We start from the raw sequence: 21,011 nt of genomic DNA, 5'->3' as shown, positions 1-21,011 counted from the left end.
ATTTTCTTCTTAAGTACGTTCTCTTCTACTACTTTAAAACATGAAGTCAGCTGACAGTGGTCTTTCCCGCCCTCTTCTACTACTTTAAAACATGAAGTCAGCTGACAGTGGTCTTTCCCGCTCTCTTCTACTACTTTAAAACATGAAGTCAGCTGACAGTGGTCTTTCCCGCTCTCTTCTACTACTTTAAAACATGAAGTCCGCTGACAGTGGTCTTTCCCTCTCTCTTCTACTACTTTAAAACATGAAGTCAGCTGACAGTGGTCTTTCCCGCTCTCTTCTACTACTTTAAAACATGAAGTCAGCTGACAGTGGTCTTTCCCGCTCTCTTCTACTACTTTAAAACAAGAAGTCAGCTGACAGTGGTCTTTCCCGCCCTCTTCTACTACTTTAAAACAAGAAGTCAGCTGACAGTGGTCTTTCCCGCCCTCTTCTACTACTTTAAAACATGAAGTCAGCTGACAGTGGTCTTTTCCGTTCTCTTCTACTACTTTAAAACATGATGTCAGCTGACAGTGGTCTTTCCCGCTCTCTTCTACTACTTTAAAACATGAAGTCAGCTGACAGTGGTCTTTCCCGCTCTCTTCTATTACTTTAAAACATGTCAGCTGACAGTGGTCTTTCCCGCTCTCTTCTACTACTTTAAAACATGAAGTCAGCTGACAGTGGTCTTTCCCGCTCTCTTCTACTACTTTAAAACATGAAGTCAGCTGACAGTGGTCTTTCCCGCTCTCTTCTACTACTTTAAAACATGAAGTCAGCTGACAGTGGTCTTTCACGCCCTCTTCTACTACTTTAAAACATGAAGTCAGCTGACAGTGGTCTTTCCCGCTCTCTTCTACTACTTTAAAACATGAAGTCAGCTGAGAGTGGTCTTTCCCGCCCTCTTCTACTACTTTAAAACATGAAGTCAGCTGACAGTGGTCTTACCCGCTCTCTTCTACTACCTTAAAACATGAAGTCAGCTGACAGTGGTCTTTCCCGCTCTCTTCTACTACTTTAAAACATGAAGTCAGCTGACAGTGGTCTTTCCCGCTCTCTTCTACTACTTTAAAACATGAAGTCAGCTGACAGTGGTCTTACCCGCTCTCTTCTACTACTTTAAAACATGAAGTCAGCTGACAGTGGTCTTTCCCGCTCTCTTCTACTACTTTAAAACATGAAGTCAGCTGACAGTGGTCTTTCCCGCCCTCTTCTACTACTTTAAAACATGATGTCAGCTGACAGTGGTCTTTCCCGCCCTCTTCTACTACTTTAAAACATGAAGTCAGCTGACAGTGGTCTTTCCCGCTCTCTTCTACTACTTTAAAACATGAAGTCAGCTGACAGTGGTCTTTCCCGCTCTCTTCTACTACTTTAAAACATGAAGTCAGCTGACAGTGGTCTTTTCCGTTCTCTTCTACTACTTTAAAACATAAAGTAAGCCGACAGTGGTCTTTCCCGCTCTCTTCTACTACTTTAAAACATGAAGTCAGCTGACAGTGGTCTTTCCCGCTCTCTTCTACTACTTTAAAACATGAAGTCAGCTGACAGTGGTCTTTCCCGCTCTCTTCTACTACTTTAAAACATGAAGTCAGCTGACAGTGGTCTTTCCCGCTCTCTTCTACTACTTTAAAACATGAAGTCAGCTGAGAGTGGTCTTTCCCGCTCTCTTCTACTACTTTAAAACAAGAAGTCAGCTGACAGTGGTCTTTCCCGCTCTCTTCTACTACTTTAAAACATGATGTCAGCTGACAGTGGTCTTTCCCGCTCTCTTCTACTACTTTAAAACATGAAGTCAGCTGACAGTGGTCTTTTCCGTTCTCTTCTACTACTTTAAAACATAAAGTAAGCCGACAGTGGTCTTTCCCGCTCTCTTCTACTACTTTAAAACATGAATTCAGCTGACAGTGGTCTTTCCCGCCCCCCATCCTCGTCCCCTTTGGAGACCCTGAAAGTTTCACAAAATGACGTCTTACAAAGGAGGAAGTCTTCAAATGCAGATGAATGAACAGGAAAACAAATTAACAGAAATTCTTTAAAGTGGATTTAAAATTGGTGCGTCATAAATGTGGGGGTGTTCTGTGCTACTGAGATTTGGTGAGAGCTGCTTTAATATGCCACAAGGGGGAGAGGGGGTGTGGTGTCTAGAAGGAGGTTCCACTGTAAAACTTCTTGTCGTTGCAGAACCTGACTCCAAGGTGGACTACATCCATACCTCCAAGGGCTTGTTCCCAGCACCCCTGGCTCGCAATGCCAAGGCCGCCATTGTCAACAAGGTCAAGGCCAAGTTCAAGTTCCTGGGCAAGTTCATGGCCAAGGCGCTGATGGATTCTAGAATGGTATGTAAACTTCAGTTTCAGGTACCGTATATTCGGGACTATTAAGGCGCTTCCTTGTAAAATGCGCAACCCCCACTTTTAAGGTTAAAATGTGAAGAAGAAAATACTTGGGCACAAAGAAAATACAGACTAGAAATATGTTTGTCCTCAGACATGAAAGGTGTCCTCTGTTTATTGACCCAAGGTCAGTGCCAGTAAGCAAGGCCAACAAGCTGGTTTGAATATCTGTCATTGACATGAGATCTCAAGGCCAACAAGCTGGTTTGAATATCTGTCATTGACATGAGATCTCAAGGCCAACAAGCTGGTTTCAATATCTGTCATTGACATGAGATCTCAAGGCCAACAAGCTGGTTTGAATATCTGTCATTGACATGAGATCTCAAGGCCAACAAGCTGGTTTCAATATCTGTCATTGACATGAGATCTCGAGGCCAACAAGCTGGTTTCGATATCTGTCATTGACATGAGATCTCAAGGCCAACAAGCTGGTTTCAATATCTGTCATTGACATTAGATCTCATGGCCAACAAGCTGGTTTCAATATCTGTCATTGACATGAGATCTCAAGGCCTACAAGCTGGTTTCAATATCTGTCATTGACATCAGATCTCAAAGCCAACAAGCTGGTTTCAATATCTGTCAAGGCCTACAAGCTGGTTTCAATATCTGTCATTGACATCAGATCTCAAAGCCAACAAGCTGGTTTCAATATCTGTCATTGACATGAGATCTCAAGGCCAACAAGCTGGTTTCAATATCTGTCATTGACATGAGATCTCAAGGCCAACAAGCTGGTTTCAATATCTGTCATTGACATGAGATCTCAAGGCCAACAGGCTGGTTTCAATATCTGTCATTGACATGAGATCTCAAGGCCAACAAGCTGGTTTCAATATCTGTCATTGACATGAGATCTCAAGGCCAACAAGCTGGTTTCAATATCTGTCATTGACATGGGATCTCAAGGCCAACAAGCTGGTTTCAATATCTGTCATTGACATGAGATCTCAAGGCCAACAAGCTGGTTTCAATATCTGTCATTGACATGAGATCTCAAGGCCAACAAGCTGGTTTCAATATCTGTCATTGACATGAGATCTCGAGGCCAACAAGCTGGTTTCGATATCTGTCATTGACATGAGATCTCAAGGCCAACAAGCTGGTTTCAATATCTGTCATTGACATTAGATCTCATGGCCAACAAGCTGGTTTCAATATCTGTCATTGACATGAGATCTCAAGGCCTACAAGCTGGTTTCAATATCTGTCATTGACATCAGATCTCAAGGCCAACAAGCTGGTTTCAATATCTCTCAAGGCCAACAAGCTGGTTTCAATATCTGTCATTGACATGAGATCTCAAGGCCAACAAGCTGGTTTCAATATCTGTCATTGACATGAGATCTCAAGGCCAACAAGCTGGTTTCAATATCTGTCATTGACATGAGATCTCAAGGCCAACAAGCTGGTTTCAATATCTGTCATTGACATGAGATCTCAAGGCCAACAGGCTGGTTTCAATATCTGTCATTGACATGAGATCTCAAGGCCAACAAGCTGGTTTCAATATCTGTCATTGACATGAGATCTCAAGGCCAACAAGCTGGTTTCAATATCTGTCATTGACATGAGATCTCAAGGCCTACAAGCTGGTTTCAATATCTGTCATTGACATCAGATCTCAAAGCCAACAAGCTGGTTTCAATATCTGTCATTGACATGAGATCTCAAGGCCAACAAGCTGGTTTCAATATCTGTCATTGATATGAGATCTCAAGGCCAACAAGCTGGTTTCAATATCTGTCATTGACATGAGATCTCAAGGCCAACAAGCTGGTTTCAATATCTGTCATTGACATGAGATCTCAAAGCCAACAAGCTGGTTTCAATATCTGTCATTGACATGAGATCTCAAGGCCAACAAGCTGGTTTCAATATCTGTCATTGACATGAGATCTCAAGGCCAACAAGCTGGTTTCAATATCTGTCATTGACATGAGATCTCAAGGCCAACAAGCTGGTTTCAATATCTGTCATTGACATGAGATCTCAAGGCCAACAAGCTGGTTTCAATATCTGTCATTGACATGAGATCTTAAGGCCAACAAGCTGGTTTCAATATCTGTCATTGACATGAGATCTCAAGGCCAACAAGCTGGTTTCAATATCTGTCATTGACATGAGATCTCAAGGCCAACAAGCTGGTTTCAATATCTGTCATTGACATGAGATCTCAAGGCCAACAAGCTGGTTTCAATATCTGTCATTGACATGAGATCTCAAGGCCAACAAGCAATCTGTGCGGTCAGATCAAAGCCGATGCATTATATTTGCTGGTTGGCTCTGTAATCTTGGGTCAAAAATACAACTAACATTTTTGTATCGATCGATTTCAGTTAGAATAACTTTTTATTTTGTATGAGTGAACGCACACAAACAAGCACTCTTTTGTAGTCACGGCTAGTCACCTAAATGTTCGTAGTTGTCAGACTGACGGCTGGTCACCTAAATGTTAGTAGTTGTCAGACTCTGACGGCTGGTCACCTAAATGTTAGTAGTTGTCAGACTCTGATGTCTAGTCACCTAAATGTTAGTAGTTGTCAGACTCTGACGGCTAGTCACCTAAATGTTAGTAGTTGTCAGACTCTGACGGCTAGTCACCTAAATGTTAGTAGTTGTCAGACTCTGACGGCTAGTCACCTAAATGTTCGTAGTTGTCAGACTCTGACGGCTAGTCACCTAAATGTTAGTAGTTGTCAGACTCTGACGGCTAGTCACCTAAATGTTAGTAGTTGTCAGACTCTGACGGCTAGTCACCTAAATGTTCGTAGTTGTCAGACTCTGACGGCTAGTCACCTAAATGTTAGTAGTTGTCAGACTGTGACGGCTAGTCACCTAAATGTTCGTAGTTGTCAGACTCTGATGTCACATGGCTCAAAGAAGAAAAATCCCATGTTCAGTCGATACATTTCCTTTGGTGTTGTCAGATTGACGTGCCAGTGAGCCCCACGTTCTACAGTCGATACATTTCCTTTGGTGTTGTCAGATTGACGTGCCAGTGAGCCCCACGTTCTACAGTCGATACATTTCCTTTGGTGTAATCAGATTGACGTGCCAGTGAGCCCCACGTTCTACAGTCGATACATTTCCTTTGGTGTTGTCAGATTGACGTGCCAGTGAGCCCCACGTTCTACAGTCGATACATTTCCTTTGGTGTTGTCAGATTGACGTGCCGCTGAGCCCCACGTTCTACAAGTGGCTGCTGAACCAGGAGCACAGCCTGAACTCTGCCGACCTGCATCACATCGACCCCGTCATGGCCCGCTCCTTCCAGACGCTGGAGGCCATCCTGCACCACAAGAAACACATCTACGCCGACCAGTCCCATGTGAGTCATTGTGTATGTGAGTGTGTGTGGGGGAGGTATGTGTGTGGGAGAGAGGCCATCCTGCACCACAAGGAACACCTCTACACCAACCAGTCTCTTTTCTGTCTAGAATGTGTGTGAAGTATGGGTGGGGCTTGGGGAGGAGGGTTGGGGAAGAGAGTGTGAGTGTGTGTGTGTATGAGTGTGTGTGTGTGTGTGAGTGTGTGAGTGTGTTTGTGTGTGTGTGAGAGTGTGTGTGTGTGCGTGTATGTGTGAGTGTGTGTGTGTGTGTGTGAGTGTGTGAGTGTGTGTGTGAGTGTGTGTGTGTGTGTGTGTGTGTGCACAGCACTCCTCCACCCCAACTCTTTATCTGTAGTCACCTTTCTCCCCCACCCCCTACGTACAACAAACGGTCTCCCAACTGTTGTTTTCAATCACCTTTCTACCCCCATTCTGCACCCAGGAAACCCAGGTAGGCAGACCAGTCAAACTTACCAACATGACTGATTCATGTTTTTTTGCTCTAACAGACGGAGGAGAGCCGCCAGCTAGCCTTGGACAGCCTGACGTTGGACGGCGTCAGCATTGAAGACCTTGATCTGTACTTCGTACTGCCCGGCACCACCATAGAGCTGAAGAAGGGGGGCAAGGACTGCCAGGTCACCCTGCATAATCTACAGGAATACTTACAGGTAGGGCCCAACATCATGTCTAACGGGGGTCACCCTGCATAATCAACAGGAATACTTACAGGTAGGGCCCAACATCATGTCTAACGAGGGTCACCCTGCATAATCTACAGGAATACTTACAGGTAGGGCCCAACATTATGTCAAACGAGGGTCAATGCGCTTTGTCGCCATTGCTGTGAAACCATTGGGGGCATTTTCCCAGGTGTTTCCCCCAAGAAAAGCTGTGAGCTGGCTTGTAGTTGAGTCCAAGCTGTAAATGGTTTAGATGAATCAAGGCTGTAGTTGTGGCATAATGTGCATCTTGGATCGGATAATCAAGGCTGTAGTTGTGGCATAATGTGCATCTTGGATCGGATAATCAAGGCTGTAGTTGTGGCATAATGTGCATCTTGGATCGGATAATCAAGGCTGTAGTTGTGGCATAATGTGCATCTTGGATCGGATAATCAAGGCTGTAGTTGTGGCATAATGTGCATCTTGGATCGGATAATTAAGGCTGTAGTTGTGGCATAATGTGCATCTTGGATCGGATAATCAAGGCTGTAGTTGTGGCATAATGTGCATCTTGGATCGGATAATCAAGGCTGTAGTTGTGGCATAATGTGCATCTTGGATCGGATAATCAAGGCTGTAGTTGTGGCATAATGTGCATCTTGGATCGGATAATCAAGGCTGTAGTTGTGGCATAATGTGCATCTTGGATCGGATAATCAAGGCTGTAGTTGTGGCATAATGTGCATCTTGGATCGGATAATCAAGGCTGTAGTTGTGGCATAATGTGCATCTTGGATCGGATAATCAAGGCTGTAGTTGTGGCATAATGTGCATCTTGGATCGGATAATCAAGGCTGTAGTTGTGGCATAATGTGCATCTTGGATCGGATAATCAAGGCTGTAGTTGTGGCATAATGTGCATCTTGGATCGGATAATCAAGGCTGTAGTTGTGGCATAATGTGCATCTTGGATCGGATAATCAAGGCTGTAGTTGTGGCATAATGTGCTTCTTGGATCGGATAATCAAGGCTGTAGTTGTGGCATAATGTGCATCTTGGATCGGATAATCAAGGCTGTAGTTGTGGCATAATGTGCTTCTTGGATCGGATAATCAAGGCTGTAGTTGTGGCATAATGTGCATCTTGGATCGGATAATCAAGGCTGTAGTTGTGGCATAATGTGCATCTTGGATCGGATAATCAAGGCTGTAGTTGTGGCATAATGTGCATCTTGGATCGGATAATCAAGGCTGTAGTTGTGGCATAATGTGCATCTTGGATCGGATAATCAAGGCTGTAGTTGTGGCATAATGTGCATCTTGGATCGGATAATCAAGGCTGTAGTTGTGGCATAATGTGCATCTTGGATCGGATAATCAAGGCTGTAGTTGTGGCATAATGTGCATCTTGGATCGGATAATCAAGGCTGTAGTTGTGGCATAATGTGCATCTTGGATCGGATAATCAAGGCTGTAGTTGTGGCATAATGTGCATCTTGGATCGGATAATCAAGGCTGTAGTTGTGGCATAATGTGCATCTTGGATCGGATAATCAAGGCTGTAGTTGTGGCATAATGTGCATCTTGGATCGGATAATCAAGGCTGTAGTTGTGGCATAATGTGCATCTTGGATCGGATAATCAAGGCTGTAGTTGTGGCATAATGTGCATCTTGGATCGGATAATCAAGGCTGTAGTTGTGGCATAATGTGCTTCTTGGATCGGATAATCAAGGCTGTAGTTGTGGCATAATGTGCTTCTTGGATCGGATAATCAAGGCTGTAGTTGTGGCATAATGTGCATCTTGGATCGGATAATCAAGGCTGTAGTTGTGGCATAATGTGCATCTTGGATCGGATAATCAAGGCTGTAGTTGTGGCATAATGTGCATCTTGGATCGGATAATCAAGGCTGTAGTTGTGGCATAATGTGCATCTTGGATCGGATAATCAAGGCTGTAGTTGTGGCATAATGTGCATCTTGGATCGGATAATCAAGGCTGTAGTTGTGGCATAATGTGCATCTTGGATCGGATAATCAAGGCTGTAGTTGTGGCATAATGTGCATCTTGGATCGGATAATCAAGGCTGTAGTTGTGGCATAATGTGCATCTTGGATCGGATAATCAAGGCTGTAGTTGTGGCATAATGTGCATCTTGGATCGGATAATCAAGGCTGTAGTTGTGGCATAATGTGCATCTTGGATCGGATAATCAAGGCTGTAGTTGTGGCATAATGTGCATCTTGGATCGGATAATCAAGGCTGTAGTTGTGGCATAATGTGCATCTTGGATCGGATAATCAAGGCTGTAGTTGTGGCATAATGTGCATCTTGGATCGGATAATCAAGGCTGTAGTTGTGGCATAATGTGCATCTTGGATCGGATAATCAAGGCTGTAGTTGTGGCATAATGTGCATCTTGGATCGGATAATCAAGGCTGTAGTTGTGGCATAATGTGCTTCTTGGATCGGATAATCAAGGCTGTAGTTGTGGCATAATGTGCATCTTGGATCGGATAATCAAGGCTGTAGTTGTGGCATAATGTGCATCTTGGATCGGATAATCAAGGCTGTAGTTGTGGCATAATGTGCATCTTGGATCGGATAGGTAGAAGAGCCAGTAGAAACAGAAGACTCCTAACCTTTTGAGACCTTTTTACCAAAAATGTAAAAGATTTTTTGTTCACAACATCTTTGAATTTACCCCTATTTTAAGACTCCATCCTGTTTTCTACCACATTTTCACCACAAAACAAAGTTGGGTCTTGAGGGTGGGGGAGGGGGGGGGGGGGTTGCTAATATATAAAAAAAAAATCCAACAGAGACTAATTTTCACCGTTGTGGTAATAAAAGAGCTGAATTTTGGATTGTGGCATTTATGTTGAAAGTTGCAATGAGGTGTGTGTGCTTTGATCCTCAGCTTGTGATTCACTGGAGCCTGGTGGAGGGCGTGACACGGCAGTTTGAGGCCTTCAGAGAGGGGTTCGAATCCGTTTTCCCTCTCTCCACGCTGCAGTGTTTTTATCCTGAAGAGGTGAGTTGGTGTGTCTGTGTGGGTGTGTGCGTGTGTGTAAGTTTGTGTGTGTGTGTGTGTTTCAGTGTTGGCATGTGTGTATATGTGTTGTCAGTGATAGCAGGTAGTTGTCTTAGATGACCAACTGTTGTTGATCAAATGCATCAGTAACATTGCAAACTTTATGTTTTTGTCAGGCATCAGTAACATTGTGAACTTAATATTTTTGTCTTGCATTAGATGCTTATCATTCTTGACACGATAATTTCATTTCAACATTAATGAAAGTTATTGTTCTCCGTGCCCAGTTGGAACAGCTGTTCTGCGGCAGCCAGTGGGGTCACTGGGATGTCAAGATGCTGATGGAGAATTGTCGGCCCGACCACGGCTACACGCACGACTCCAAGGCCGTGCGCAACCTCTACCAGCTGCTCTCCACCTTTGACCTCCAGCAGCAACGAGACTTCTTGCAGTTCGTCACGGGGAGCCCACGATTACCTGTCGGAGGTGAGATGGTTTGGTCCAGTTTTGTCGGTGGTTGTGTTGTGTGGGTGTGGGTGGGTGTGTTGGAAACCAGATATTTTTGGCGAGTTTGTTGAGTGGGTGTGTGTGGGTGTTTGTGTGCGCTGGAGGTGAGATATTTTGGATGTGTTTGGTGTGTGTGTTTGTGTGTGTGTGTGTGTGTTGGAGGTGAGATATTTTGGATGTGTGTGTGGGTGTGTGCGCTGGAGGTGAGATATTTTGGATGTGTTTGGTGTGTGTGTTTGTGTGTGTGTGTGTGTGTGTGTGTGTTGGAGGTGAGAGATTTTGGATGTGTTTGGTGTGTGTGTTTGTGTGTGTGTGTGTTGGAGGTGAGAGATTTTGGATGTGTTTGGTGTGTGTGTTTGTGTGTGTGTCTTGGAGGTGAGATATTTTGGATGTGTTTGGTGTGTGTGTGTGCGTGTGTGTGTTGGAGGTGAGATATTTTGAATGTGTTTGGTTTGTGTGTGTGTGTGTTGGAGGTGAGATATATTGGATGAGTTTGTTATGTGTGTGTTGTTTGTGTGTGTGTGCGTGCGTGTGTGGGTGTTCGTGTGTGTGTGTGCTGGAGGTGAGATCTTTTGGATTTGTTTGTTGCTCGAAGTGTGTGTGTGTTGTGTGGGAGGGTTGGAGACGAGATATTTTGGGCGAGTTTGTTATTTGTAGTGTGTTTGTTATTTGTAGTGTGTTTGTTATTTGTAGTGTGTTTGTTATTTGTAGTGTGTTTGTTATTTGTAGGGTGTTTGTTATTTGTAGTGTGTTTGTTATTTGTAGTGTGTTTGTTATTTGTAGTGTGTTTGTTATTTGTAGTGTGTTATTTGTAGTGTGTTTGTTATTTGTAGTGTGTTTGTTATTTGTAGTGTGTTTGTTATTTGTAGTGTGTTTGTTATTTGTAGGGTGTTTGTTATTTGTAGTGTGTTTGTTATTTGTAGTGTGTTTGTTATTTGTAGGGTGTTTGTTATTTGTAGTGTGTTTGTTATTTGTAGTTGTAGTGTGTTTGTTATTTGTAGTGTGTTTGTTATTTGTAGTGTGTTTGTTATTTGTAGTGTGTTTGTTATTTGTAGTGTGTTTGTTATTTGTAGTGTGTTTGTCTATTGTGAATGTGTGCATGCGCGTGCACATGTGTGTGTGCCATTCTGATCACAGGCACTCATTCCATCACATGTGTGTGTGCCATTCTGATCACAGGCACTCATTCCATCACATGTGTGTGTGCCATTCTGATCACAGACACTCATTCCATCACGTGTGTGTGCCATTCTGATCACAGGCACTCATTCCATCACATGTGTGTGTGCCATTCTGATCACAGGCACTCATTCCATCACATGTGTGTGTGCCATTCTGATCACAGGCACTCATTCCATCACATGTGTGTGTGCCATTCTGATCACAGGCACTCATTCCATCACATGTGTGTGTGCCATTCTGATCACAGGCACTCATTCCATCACGTCTGTGTGCCATTCTGATCACAGGCACTCATTCCATCACGTGTGTGTGCCATTCTAATCACAGGCACTCATTCCATCACATGTATGTGTGTGCCATTCTAATCACAGGCACTCATTCCATCACATGTGTGTGTGCCATTCTAATCACAGGCACTCATTCCATCACGTGTGTGTGCCATTCTAATCACAGGCACTCATTCCATCACATGTGTGTGTGCCATTCTAATCACAGGCACTCATTCCATCACATGTGTGTGTGTGCCATTCTAATCACAGGCACTCATTCCATCACGTCTGTGTGCCATTCTGATCACAGGCACTCATTCCATCACGTCTGTGTGCCATTCTAATCACAGGCACTCATTCCATCACATGTGTGTGTGCCATTCTAATCACAGGCACTCATTCCATCACATGTGTGTGTGCCATTCTGATCACAGGCACTCATTCCATCACATGTGTGTGTGCCATTCTGATCACATGCACTCATTCCATCACATGTGTGTGTGCCATTCTCATCACAGGCACTCATTCCATCACATGTGTGTATGCCATTCTGATCACAGGCACTCATTCCATCACATGTGTGTGTGCCATTCTGATCACAGGCACTCATTCCATCAAATTTACAGAGAATAAAATGAACACCTATTTTTATTCTGTATATCGCCAGGTTTCCGCAGTTTGTCACCGCCCTTGACCATTGTGCGTAAGACATTTGAGGCCAGCGAGAATCCGGATGACTTCCTCCCATCGGTGATGACATGCGTGAACTACCTGAAGCTGCCCGATTACTCCTCCCTGGAGGTGATGCGAGAGAGACTGACCCTGGCGTCCAAGGAGGGCCAGCTGTCCTTCCACCTGTCGTAGTGAAAAGTTTCTCGGGACTCGCGCGTATGCCAATCTATACGCTGTGCTCATCCAGATCATAATGTTGACGTGTCGAGAAAGAGGACTGGCCGGACGTGTGGTGTGATGATCATTGTTTGTCAATGGGATCTGACTGGCCGGAGCGTGTGTTTGTGTCTCGAGATTGCTGTGCACTTAAGAAAATAACAGAGAAGGTTTATATTTTTTCCTACCCTAGATTTTGTCAGGTTCCATCTCTTTTGATCAGACTGTGTTAACAAAAAGAGCTATCTTTTGTTTTCTCTCCTACCATTGTTCATTGCCGAGGATAGTGATGTATTCCTTTTTTTCAGCTGTGTCACAACAATTGTTGCCAATGATAAGCAAACGGTTTCTGTTTATTTGTGTAGTTTCTGTTTGTCTGTCACAAATTTCATTTTCTGTGTACTTGTGTTGTCTAACTGCTGTGCTGTGAGGCTAAAAAGTTTAGTCATTCTCAACAATTCAACAGAATTAATGTATAAAGTGTGTTTGTCGGCTTTCAGACAATTTCAGGTTCGAAGCAAATAGTTTGTGAATTTTGTGCTGCGGTGATATTAAAATCAAACTTGAAAGCCTTCTCAATATGCATCCTGGTTTTAAACCATTTCACTGTTGACTTGTTGTTCTCTCCCGGTTGTTGGTACATGACATGCTTTCATTCAAAATGAGTTGAAAAGTTTCCTTTGTTGTAAGACATGCCAGCTGTCTCTGCGTCACAATTTAAGAAGTACATTTTATCTGAGGAATTAATAATCGTGCCAATCCGGTGTTAACATTGTAATGCCACTCTGCATCATTTCATCTTAGATATTACTTGCATATCTAGTGAAAGATATAACATACACAGTGAAATAAAAACATGGAACATCATCATTGCAGTATATATTTGAGTCAACGTTTTTTGCTTTCTTGTTTAATTTTTTGCATTAAAATGTTTGATTCTGTCTTTTTTTATTGCTTGAAACTGAAAATGTACAGCCCTGAGCAAAGATCTGCGTCTTTTTTTATTTGTTGTTTTTTGTTCATTGGATGAATTACCTTGGTATGACCAGAAGTTGAAATGCAAAATGAATGTTAGTCTGTGTTGAGTAACGTACCCTTGAAATTAAAGTATCCTGTTTTGATTGTGCTGCAAGCTTGGACAGCCATGAAGTTGAACAAGTTTGTGTCCAAGTTTGATTGTGTATGTTTGGAATTGCATTTCAACTGCAACTCTAAGAGTATGAAAGTTATTTTTAAAGGCCATTATACGTCTTAGATTTGTGTTAAGAGTGATGCATTTTGCTTTACGTATGATAGAACTTTGATAACTAAATCTGAGCATAGGAGAAGGTATAAAGTGTAGAGGTGATAAGCGCTTTGCTCCCTCTTTGTCTCTGGCTCTCGCTATGCCGTCTTGTTCTCTCTCGCTCTCTCTCTCGCTATGCCTTTTTGTTCTCTCTCTCTCTCTCTCTCTCTCTCTCTCTCTCTCTCTCTCTCTCTCTCTCTCTCTCTCTCAACTTCTGCTTCCCTTTCTCTCTCAGAGTTTTTGTGCGGAGCTTAGAAATTTACTCTGAGACCATTGTGCCTGCTCTTTTTGGAAATCCTATTTTGTATTTAGCCTACACCTCCCACCCCCCTGAATACACACACACACACACACACACACACACACACACACACACACACACACACACACACTCTGTTTCTCACATATTTTTTCCCCACAGACTGCCTTTGTGTGTCCTTTGCTGTATGTTTGTGAAACCCTCGTTTTGTATTGTGTGTGAAAAAATCGACCAAAAAATAAGTAAAATCATATCTCCTTCAGTACTTAAAAGCTTATCATTAAACAGTCTATACTGGATTGATATTTTTTATTTCTTGCTATTGACAGTAAGATTCAATATGTTGATTCTTGAAAATTACCACAGATTGTAAGTTGATTTCATGAAGTTTTGGTTAAATTTACACCTACTGTTTACTATACTTTGTGCAAGTTTTGCTAGAGAAAGTTGGTAGGTTTTCACGGAGAACGACTGGGAAAAAAAAGTTGTAGTAACATGATTGTGATGAAGGTGAACATTGGGAGCCAATCCATGTGTTTAAAGATTTTGACATGCATTTGGTGAGCAAAACATTTCTAGCTCAAACAAACGGTAACAAGCTTGCAACCTGTCCCTCTTTGCTGTGAGTCCGGGTACTGTGTCAGCAGTCAGAGCATGGGTCAGAAAAAATGATGTTGAAAAAGAACCAGCAAGCGCGAAAGTGATTCCAGAATGATGTTTGTCTATGTGACTGCCATCAGGAGCGGTGGAAAATGATGTTCCTGCCAGACTAGTTTGACACGTCCTCATTTATATGATATACACACATGTGAGTGTATGGCTTATTTATGACACAGATGGTCACTCTCACATATGTAGGACTAGATGAATACCCGGCTTCGCCGGGAAGAAGTAGAGCCGAATACCCGGCGTACGCGATTGACGCCACACGAAGGAAGGGAGATAAATGCGCAAAACACTGGAGAAGATAAGGAAGAGTTACTGGGAATGGATGTACAGAAAAACCATAATAACCAAAATCGGTTCAGCGCTGAGAGCACATGTTGAAAATTTTCATCGACCAGATTGTGTCCGGGGTGTACCTGAATATGCCCACCAAATTTGAAGCAGATCCATCGAGAACTTTGGCCGTGCATCGCGACACACACAGACACACACAAGCCGTATATAGATATAGATAAAACAACATAAAGCCGGGGGTCTGAAGAGGGAGTTCTACTGTGTGGTGTTTACAGGGATGTTGCAAGGTTTAGTTTTTGGCTCACGTAAGTGTAGCCTATGCGATCGTAACTTTGTCTGTCTGTGCGTTTGTGCGTGTGTGTGTGTGTGTGTGTGTTTGTGCGTGTGTATGTCTGTGGTAGAAACTTTAACATTTCGTCATTTGAAGACGTCACATTATGGCGTAAGAGGGTTAGACATCACGCGAAGGAATTACTGAAAGTCTCGGTTTTGAGCGGGCCGAGACTAGTTGGAAGGCAAGAGTTATCTTTTTCTTTTCATGTCTTGGCGTCTCAAATCTTATTAGTCAGAAAGCGCATGCACGTAGTCTCGACCAGCGCGTGGTGTGCTTCTTTCTGAGTACTTTACGTCACAAATTGTACTTTACGTACTTGATGATGACGTAAGTTAATTGTATGTGTTCTATTTCGTTGACTGAGCACGGCCGCACAGAATACATAATAGAACAGTTCTATATGTATTCTGTGCACGGCCGGGACCAGTTGGCGTGAGCGCTGGGGTTTCGAGTTTCATTCGACATGTCAATGCATCGCAGTATGAAATAATACAGGTAGGAGGTTAGTTCTTGTACTTTGGGTCAACCAAAGTCGATAAATGCATTCTTCACTATGGTATTGAGTCTGATTTCGTCGTCCATCTTGAATCGAAAAACACTCTTCTTACAAAAAAACCCAACTTCGTTGCGAGCTACGGCGAAGCTTCGCATGTCAAAACTTGAGAAGCGATGTTGGGGTCAAAGTACCACGCCGTAGCTGCGGGTTTTTGGTATTAAGACTTTGCGAAGCTTCGTGTAGTGAGTTTGTGTTACTGTTTGTCTATTTCTTACGTGAGCCTTGAAGGCTTCGCCTCTTGTTTACCTTGAGTTGGACCAAAATAATGGCCATGAAAGTTTCAGAAATGTTCGAAAAGTACAGGCACGCAATGGCCTCAATTGCCACTTCCCCCCTCCCAAGAAAAAGGTTATTTCGTTCTGTGGAAACGGTCGGCAAAGTTGTTGACATGTAGGTGACTGCCAACATCAAACAACATTCTTGTGTATATATTATAGCCTGTATCGACACGCTAAATAATATATCTTGCTGCAATGTGATTTGCTCTCTTTACTAGGGGTTACTGCTCATCTATGTACCTGAGTCTGTTTCTTTGTGGACTCATGACACATTGACAGGTATATTTTGGTAGAGATAAACAAAACGGACGCCAGAAGGTGTCCTTTAAAGGGAGGTTTACTCTCATCGGAGGGGCCACACATCGCAGGTACCACACATCACAGGTACCACACATCACAGGTACCACACATCACAGGTACCACACATCACAGGTACCACACATCGCAGGTACCACACATCACAGGTACCACACATCACAGGTACCACACATCGCAGGTACCACACATCACAGGTACCACACATCACAGGTACAACACATCACAGGTACCACACATCGCAGGTACCACACATCACAGGTACCACACATCACAGGTACCACACATCACAGGTACCACACATCACAGGTACCACACATCGCAGGTACCACACATCACAGGTACCACACATCACAGGTACAACACATCACAGGTACCACACATCGCAGGTACCACACATCACAGGTACCACACATCACAGGTACCACACATCACAGGTACCACACATCACAGGTACCACACATCACAGGTACCACTGTACCAGCACAGAGTGACTGAACATTTTGAATATTTGTTGCGTAGATTCCAACAGGGGTATGAAGAAACAGTGCATGGAAGAGAACTTGCCCTGGAGGAAGTTAGCTGCAGAATACAAGAAGCCTACTAGTGCATGAACAAACAATGCGTGGAACAGAACTTGCCCTGGATGAAGTTAGCTGTAGAATACAAGAAGCCTACTAATGCATGAACAAACAATGTGTGGAACAGAACTTGCCCTGGATGAAGTTAGCTGTAGAATAACAGAAGCCTACTAGTGCATGAACAAACAATGTGTGGAACAGAACTTGCCCTGGATGAAGTTAGCTGTAGAATAACAGAAGCCTACTAGTGCATGAACAAACAATGCGTGGAACAGAACTTGCCCTGGATGAAGTTAGCTGTAGAATAACAGAAGCCTACTAGTGCTAAGTTAGAGACTAGTGCTAAGTTAGAGGCTAGTGCTAAGTTCCCCCCGCGGGTTAGGGGGAAGAATTTACCCGATGCTCCCCAGCTTGTCGTAAGAGGCGACTAACGGATTCTGTTTCTCCTTTTACCCTTGTTAAGTGTTTCTTGTATAGAATATAGTCAATGTTTGTGGGGATTTTGGTCGAGCAGTATGTAAGAAATGTTAAGTCCTTTGTACTGGAAACTTGCATTCTCCCAGTAAGGTCATATATTGTACTATGTTGCAAGCCCCTGGAGCAATTGTTTGATTAGTGCTTTTGTGAACAAGAAACAATTAACAAGTGGCTCTATTCCATCTCCCCCCTTTCCCCGTCGCGATATAACCTTGAACGGTTGAAAACGACGTTAAACACCAAATAAAGAAAGAAAGAAAGTGCTAAGTTAGAGGCTAGTGCTAAGTTAGAGGTTAGTGCCAAGTTAGAGGCTAGTGCCAAGTTAGAGGCTAGTGCTAAGTTAGAGGTTAGTGCCAAGTTAGAGGCTAGTGCCAAGTTAGAGGCCTCTGCATTATAGGGGCTTGTCTTTTTAAAGTTTGCTGGTAAGATTTTATGAATGTTCTCTCCGACCCCCCCCCCCCCCCCCCCCCCCTCCAATTACAGTGGAACCCCCCTTGTAAGACCTAACAAAATCTTAGAAACCTAACCCTTACCCTAACCCTAAAACAATGTCTTAAAAGGGAGGAAGTTAGAAACCTAACCAAAACGGAAAGTCAGAAAACAATGTCTTAAAAAGGAGGTAGTCTTAAATTCAGGGTCTCAAAATGGGGGGTTCCACTGTTCCGGCTTTTTTCCGATTTGTTAGTGTTTGCATTTGCTGTTGTTGTTTTGGGTTTTTGTCTGTCGGCATGAAGTTGTAAGTGGTCAACTTTTGTAGTCGGTGGGAAACCTGTTTTTGAAGTCCAACTGTTCACTCCTCTACATAAGCATTTATGTCTCGTTGACATTACAATCCGAAATTTAAAAAAAATTTGATTTACTTTCCCCCCTCCCCCCCCCCCAAGATTTGATCCATCGACTGCATTTGTATTTTGAGTTGCATCAGGCATGTGCAGTATTTATTTATTTATTTATTAAGGAGATTTCTATAGCGCATAACTAAAAGCACTATGCCGGGGGGTTGTTGGAGAGAGGGACAAATAGGCTGTTATTTCTAGGTTTTTTTCTTTTATTTAAAGGCTTACTGGAAATAGATCTGAGACGAGAACTGCATTTGTGCAGTTTCTCTCCTTTCTTTCCTTATTCCGTTTTTCTTTAGATGTTCATTTTTGTATTAGCAGTCTTCATGATGGGGACAAATAGGCCGTTTTTTTCTTTTTTTCGATAAAGACTTTTGATGACGTCATATCCGGCTTTTTGTAAAAGTTGAGGCGGCACTGTCACACCCTCATTTTTCAATAAAATTGATTGAAATTTTTGTAAAGCAATCTTCGACGAAGGCCGGACTTTGGTATTGCATTTTTAGCTTGGTGGCTTAAAAATTAATTAATGACTCTTTGGTCATTAAAAATCTGAAAATTGTAATAAATTTTTGTTTTATATAAAACGATCCAAATTTACGTTCATCTTATTCTACATCATTTGCTGATTCCAAAAACATATAAATATGTTATATTTGGATTAAAAACAAGCTCTGAAAATTAAAAATATAAAAATTATGATCAAAATTAAATTTCCTAAATCGATTTAAAAACAATTTCATCTTATTCCTTGTAGGTTCCTGATTCCAAAAACATATAGATATGATATGTTTGGATTAAAAACACGCTCAGAAAGTTAAAACGAAGAGAGGTACAGAAAAGCGTGCTATGCAGCACAGCGAAACCACTACCGTGCTGAACAGGCTCGTCAGTTTCACTCCGTTATGCACAAGCGGCGGACTACGGTCATTGTGAAAAAATGCAGTGCGTTCAGTTTCATTCTGTGAGTTCCACAGCTTGACTAAATGTAGTAATTTCGCCTTATGCGACTTGTACTTGTTTTTACAAGTCGCATAAGGCGAAATTACTACATTTAGTCAAGCTGTGGAACTCACAGAATGAAACTGAACGCACTGCATTTTTTAACTTCTTATCCAATGTTAAGTCCTTTGTACTGGAAACTTGCATTCTGCCAGTAAGGTAATATATTGTACTACGTTGCAAGCTCCTGGAGCAATTTTTTGATTAGTGCTTTTGTGAACAAGAAACAATTAACAAGTGGCTCTATCCCATCTCCCCCCCTTTCCCCGTCGCGATATAACCTTCGTGGTTGAAAACGACGTTAAACACCAAATAAAGAAAGAAAGAAAGATCCAATGATTACTGTTCTCATTTCTTCTCTTCTTTTTTTTTAACGGTTTTCATTTTCTTTTGTTGTTGTTTTATTTTATGTGTGCCTGTTGTTGTTGTTTTATTTTATGTGTGCCTGTCTGTTCTTTTCTTATTCTTCTAATGTTGGAACCTTTTTTCCCGTCTATTTGTTTGCCTCCTTTGAGATCTTGACTTTTGTTCTGCTCGAAATTGAAAGACTTTTTGTGCTAGTGTTTTACGTTAGGTGCATAATGCCACATTATATTATATGTGGCCTGATGAAAATGTCTATTATATGATCATTTAAATGGATTTTATCCATTGGCTTTTTTTCTGCTGTACAGATGTACTGCTAATCGAGAGAGTGCACCAGCCTCAGTACACATGCACTGCTGCTGTTAGTGCAGTGAAAGATTCAAGTGTGGTTGTGTGTGTGTGTTTGTATGACTGTGGCTGTTGTGGTTCTTCTTTCATCTTGTAAAGAATTGAAATTATTCTTTGTATAACTATTAAAAAGTGTGATGATTCAAGATGTTAAAAAGACAAAATAAAACTGTAAACATTCATTCTGTTGTAAGAGTGTGTTTTAGTTGATGTGATGTGTGTGTGGCTAGCTGTGTGGTGGAGGTGGTGTCTGTCTGTCTTTCTTTATTTCGAGGTGTGTGTGTGTGTGGCTAGCTGTGTGGTGGAGGTGGTGTCTGTCTTTCTTTATTTCGAGGTGTGTGTGCGTGTGGCTAGCTGTGTGGTGGAGGTGGTGTCTGTCTGTCTTTCTTTATTTCGAGGTGTGTGTACGTGTGGCTAGCTGTGTGGTGGAGGTGGTGTCTGTCTTTCTTTATTTCGAGTTGTGTGTGTGGCTAGCTGTGTGGTGGAGGTAGTGTCTGTCTGTCTTTATTTCGAGTTGTGTGTGTGGCTAGCTGTGTGGTGGAGGTGGTTTCTGTCTTTCTTTATTTCGAGTTGTGTGTGTGTGTGTGGTTAGCTGTGTGGTGGATGTAGTGTCTGTCTTTATTTCGAGTTGTGTGTGTGTGTGTGTGTGGTTAGCTGTGTGGTGGAGGTGGTGTCTGTCTTTCTTTATTTCGAGTTGTGTGTGTGGCTAGCTGTGTGGTGGATGTAGTGTCTGTCTTTATTTCGAGTTGTGTGTGTGTGTGTGGCTAGCTGTGTGGTGGAGGTGGTGTCTGTCACAGTCTTTATTTCGAGTTGTGTGTGTGGCTAGCTGTGTGGTGGAGGTGGTGTCTGTCACAGTCTTTATTTCGAGTTGTGTGTGTGTGTGTGTGGCTAGCTGTGTGGTGGAGGTAGTGTCTGTCTTTATTTCGAGTTGTGTGTGTGTGTGTGTGGCTAGCTGTGTGGTGGAGGTGGTGTCTGTTTTTCTTTATTTCGAGTTGTGTGTGTGGCTAGCTGTGTGGTGGAGGTGGTGTCTGTTTTTCTTTATTTCGAGTTGTGTGTGTGTGTGGCTAGCTGTGTGGTGGAGGTGCTGTCTGTCTGTCTGTCTTTATTTCGAGTTGTGTGTGTGTGTGTGGCTAGCTGTGTGGTGGAGGTGCTGT

The 21,011-nt window shown here is 42.7% G+C and overlaps 1 protein-coding gene across 8 annotated transcripts in view; it reads left to right on the top strand.

The window, feature by feature from the left end:
* The window catches only part of LOC138946212 (E3 ubiquitin-protein ligase TRIP12-like), a 158,397-nt gene extending 138,358 nt beyond the window's left edge, over nt 1-20,039 (top strand). For 7 of the 8 annotated variants that reach the window (XM_070317731.1, XM_070317732.1, XM_070317735.1 and 4 more), the window contains 6 exons: nt 2,167-2,321; nt 5,548-5,712; nt 6,222-6,383; nt 9,298-9,411; nt 9,699-9,897; nt 12,037-20,039. In XM_070317731.1, the coding sequence (XP_070173832.1) occupies nt 2,167-2,321; nt 5,548-5,712; nt 6,222-6,383; nt 9,298-9,411; nt 9,699-9,897; nt 12,037-12,233 (992 nt within the window). In that variant the 3' untranslated portion in view covers nt 12,234-20,039. The remainder of the gene's footprint in view (nt 1-2,166; nt 2,322-5,547; nt 5,713-6,221; nt 6,384-9,297; nt 9,412-9,698; nt 9,898-12,036) is intronic. The other variant, XR_011449207.1, reaches the window with a different exon arrangement.
* The last annotated feature ends 972 nt before the right edge of the window (nt 20,040-21,011 follow it).

This window comes from Littorina saxatilis, linkage group LG13 (assembly GCF_037325665.1).
Source record: "Littorina saxatilis isolate snail1 linkage group LG13, US_GU_Lsax_2.0, whole genome shotgun sequence".
NCBI lineage: Eukaryota > Metazoa > Mollusca > Gastropoda > Littorinimorpha > Littorinidae > Littorina > Littorina saxatilis.
The sequence above is the reverse complement of the archived record's forward strand: the minus strand, read 5'-3'. Positions and strand labels throughout refer to the sequence as shown.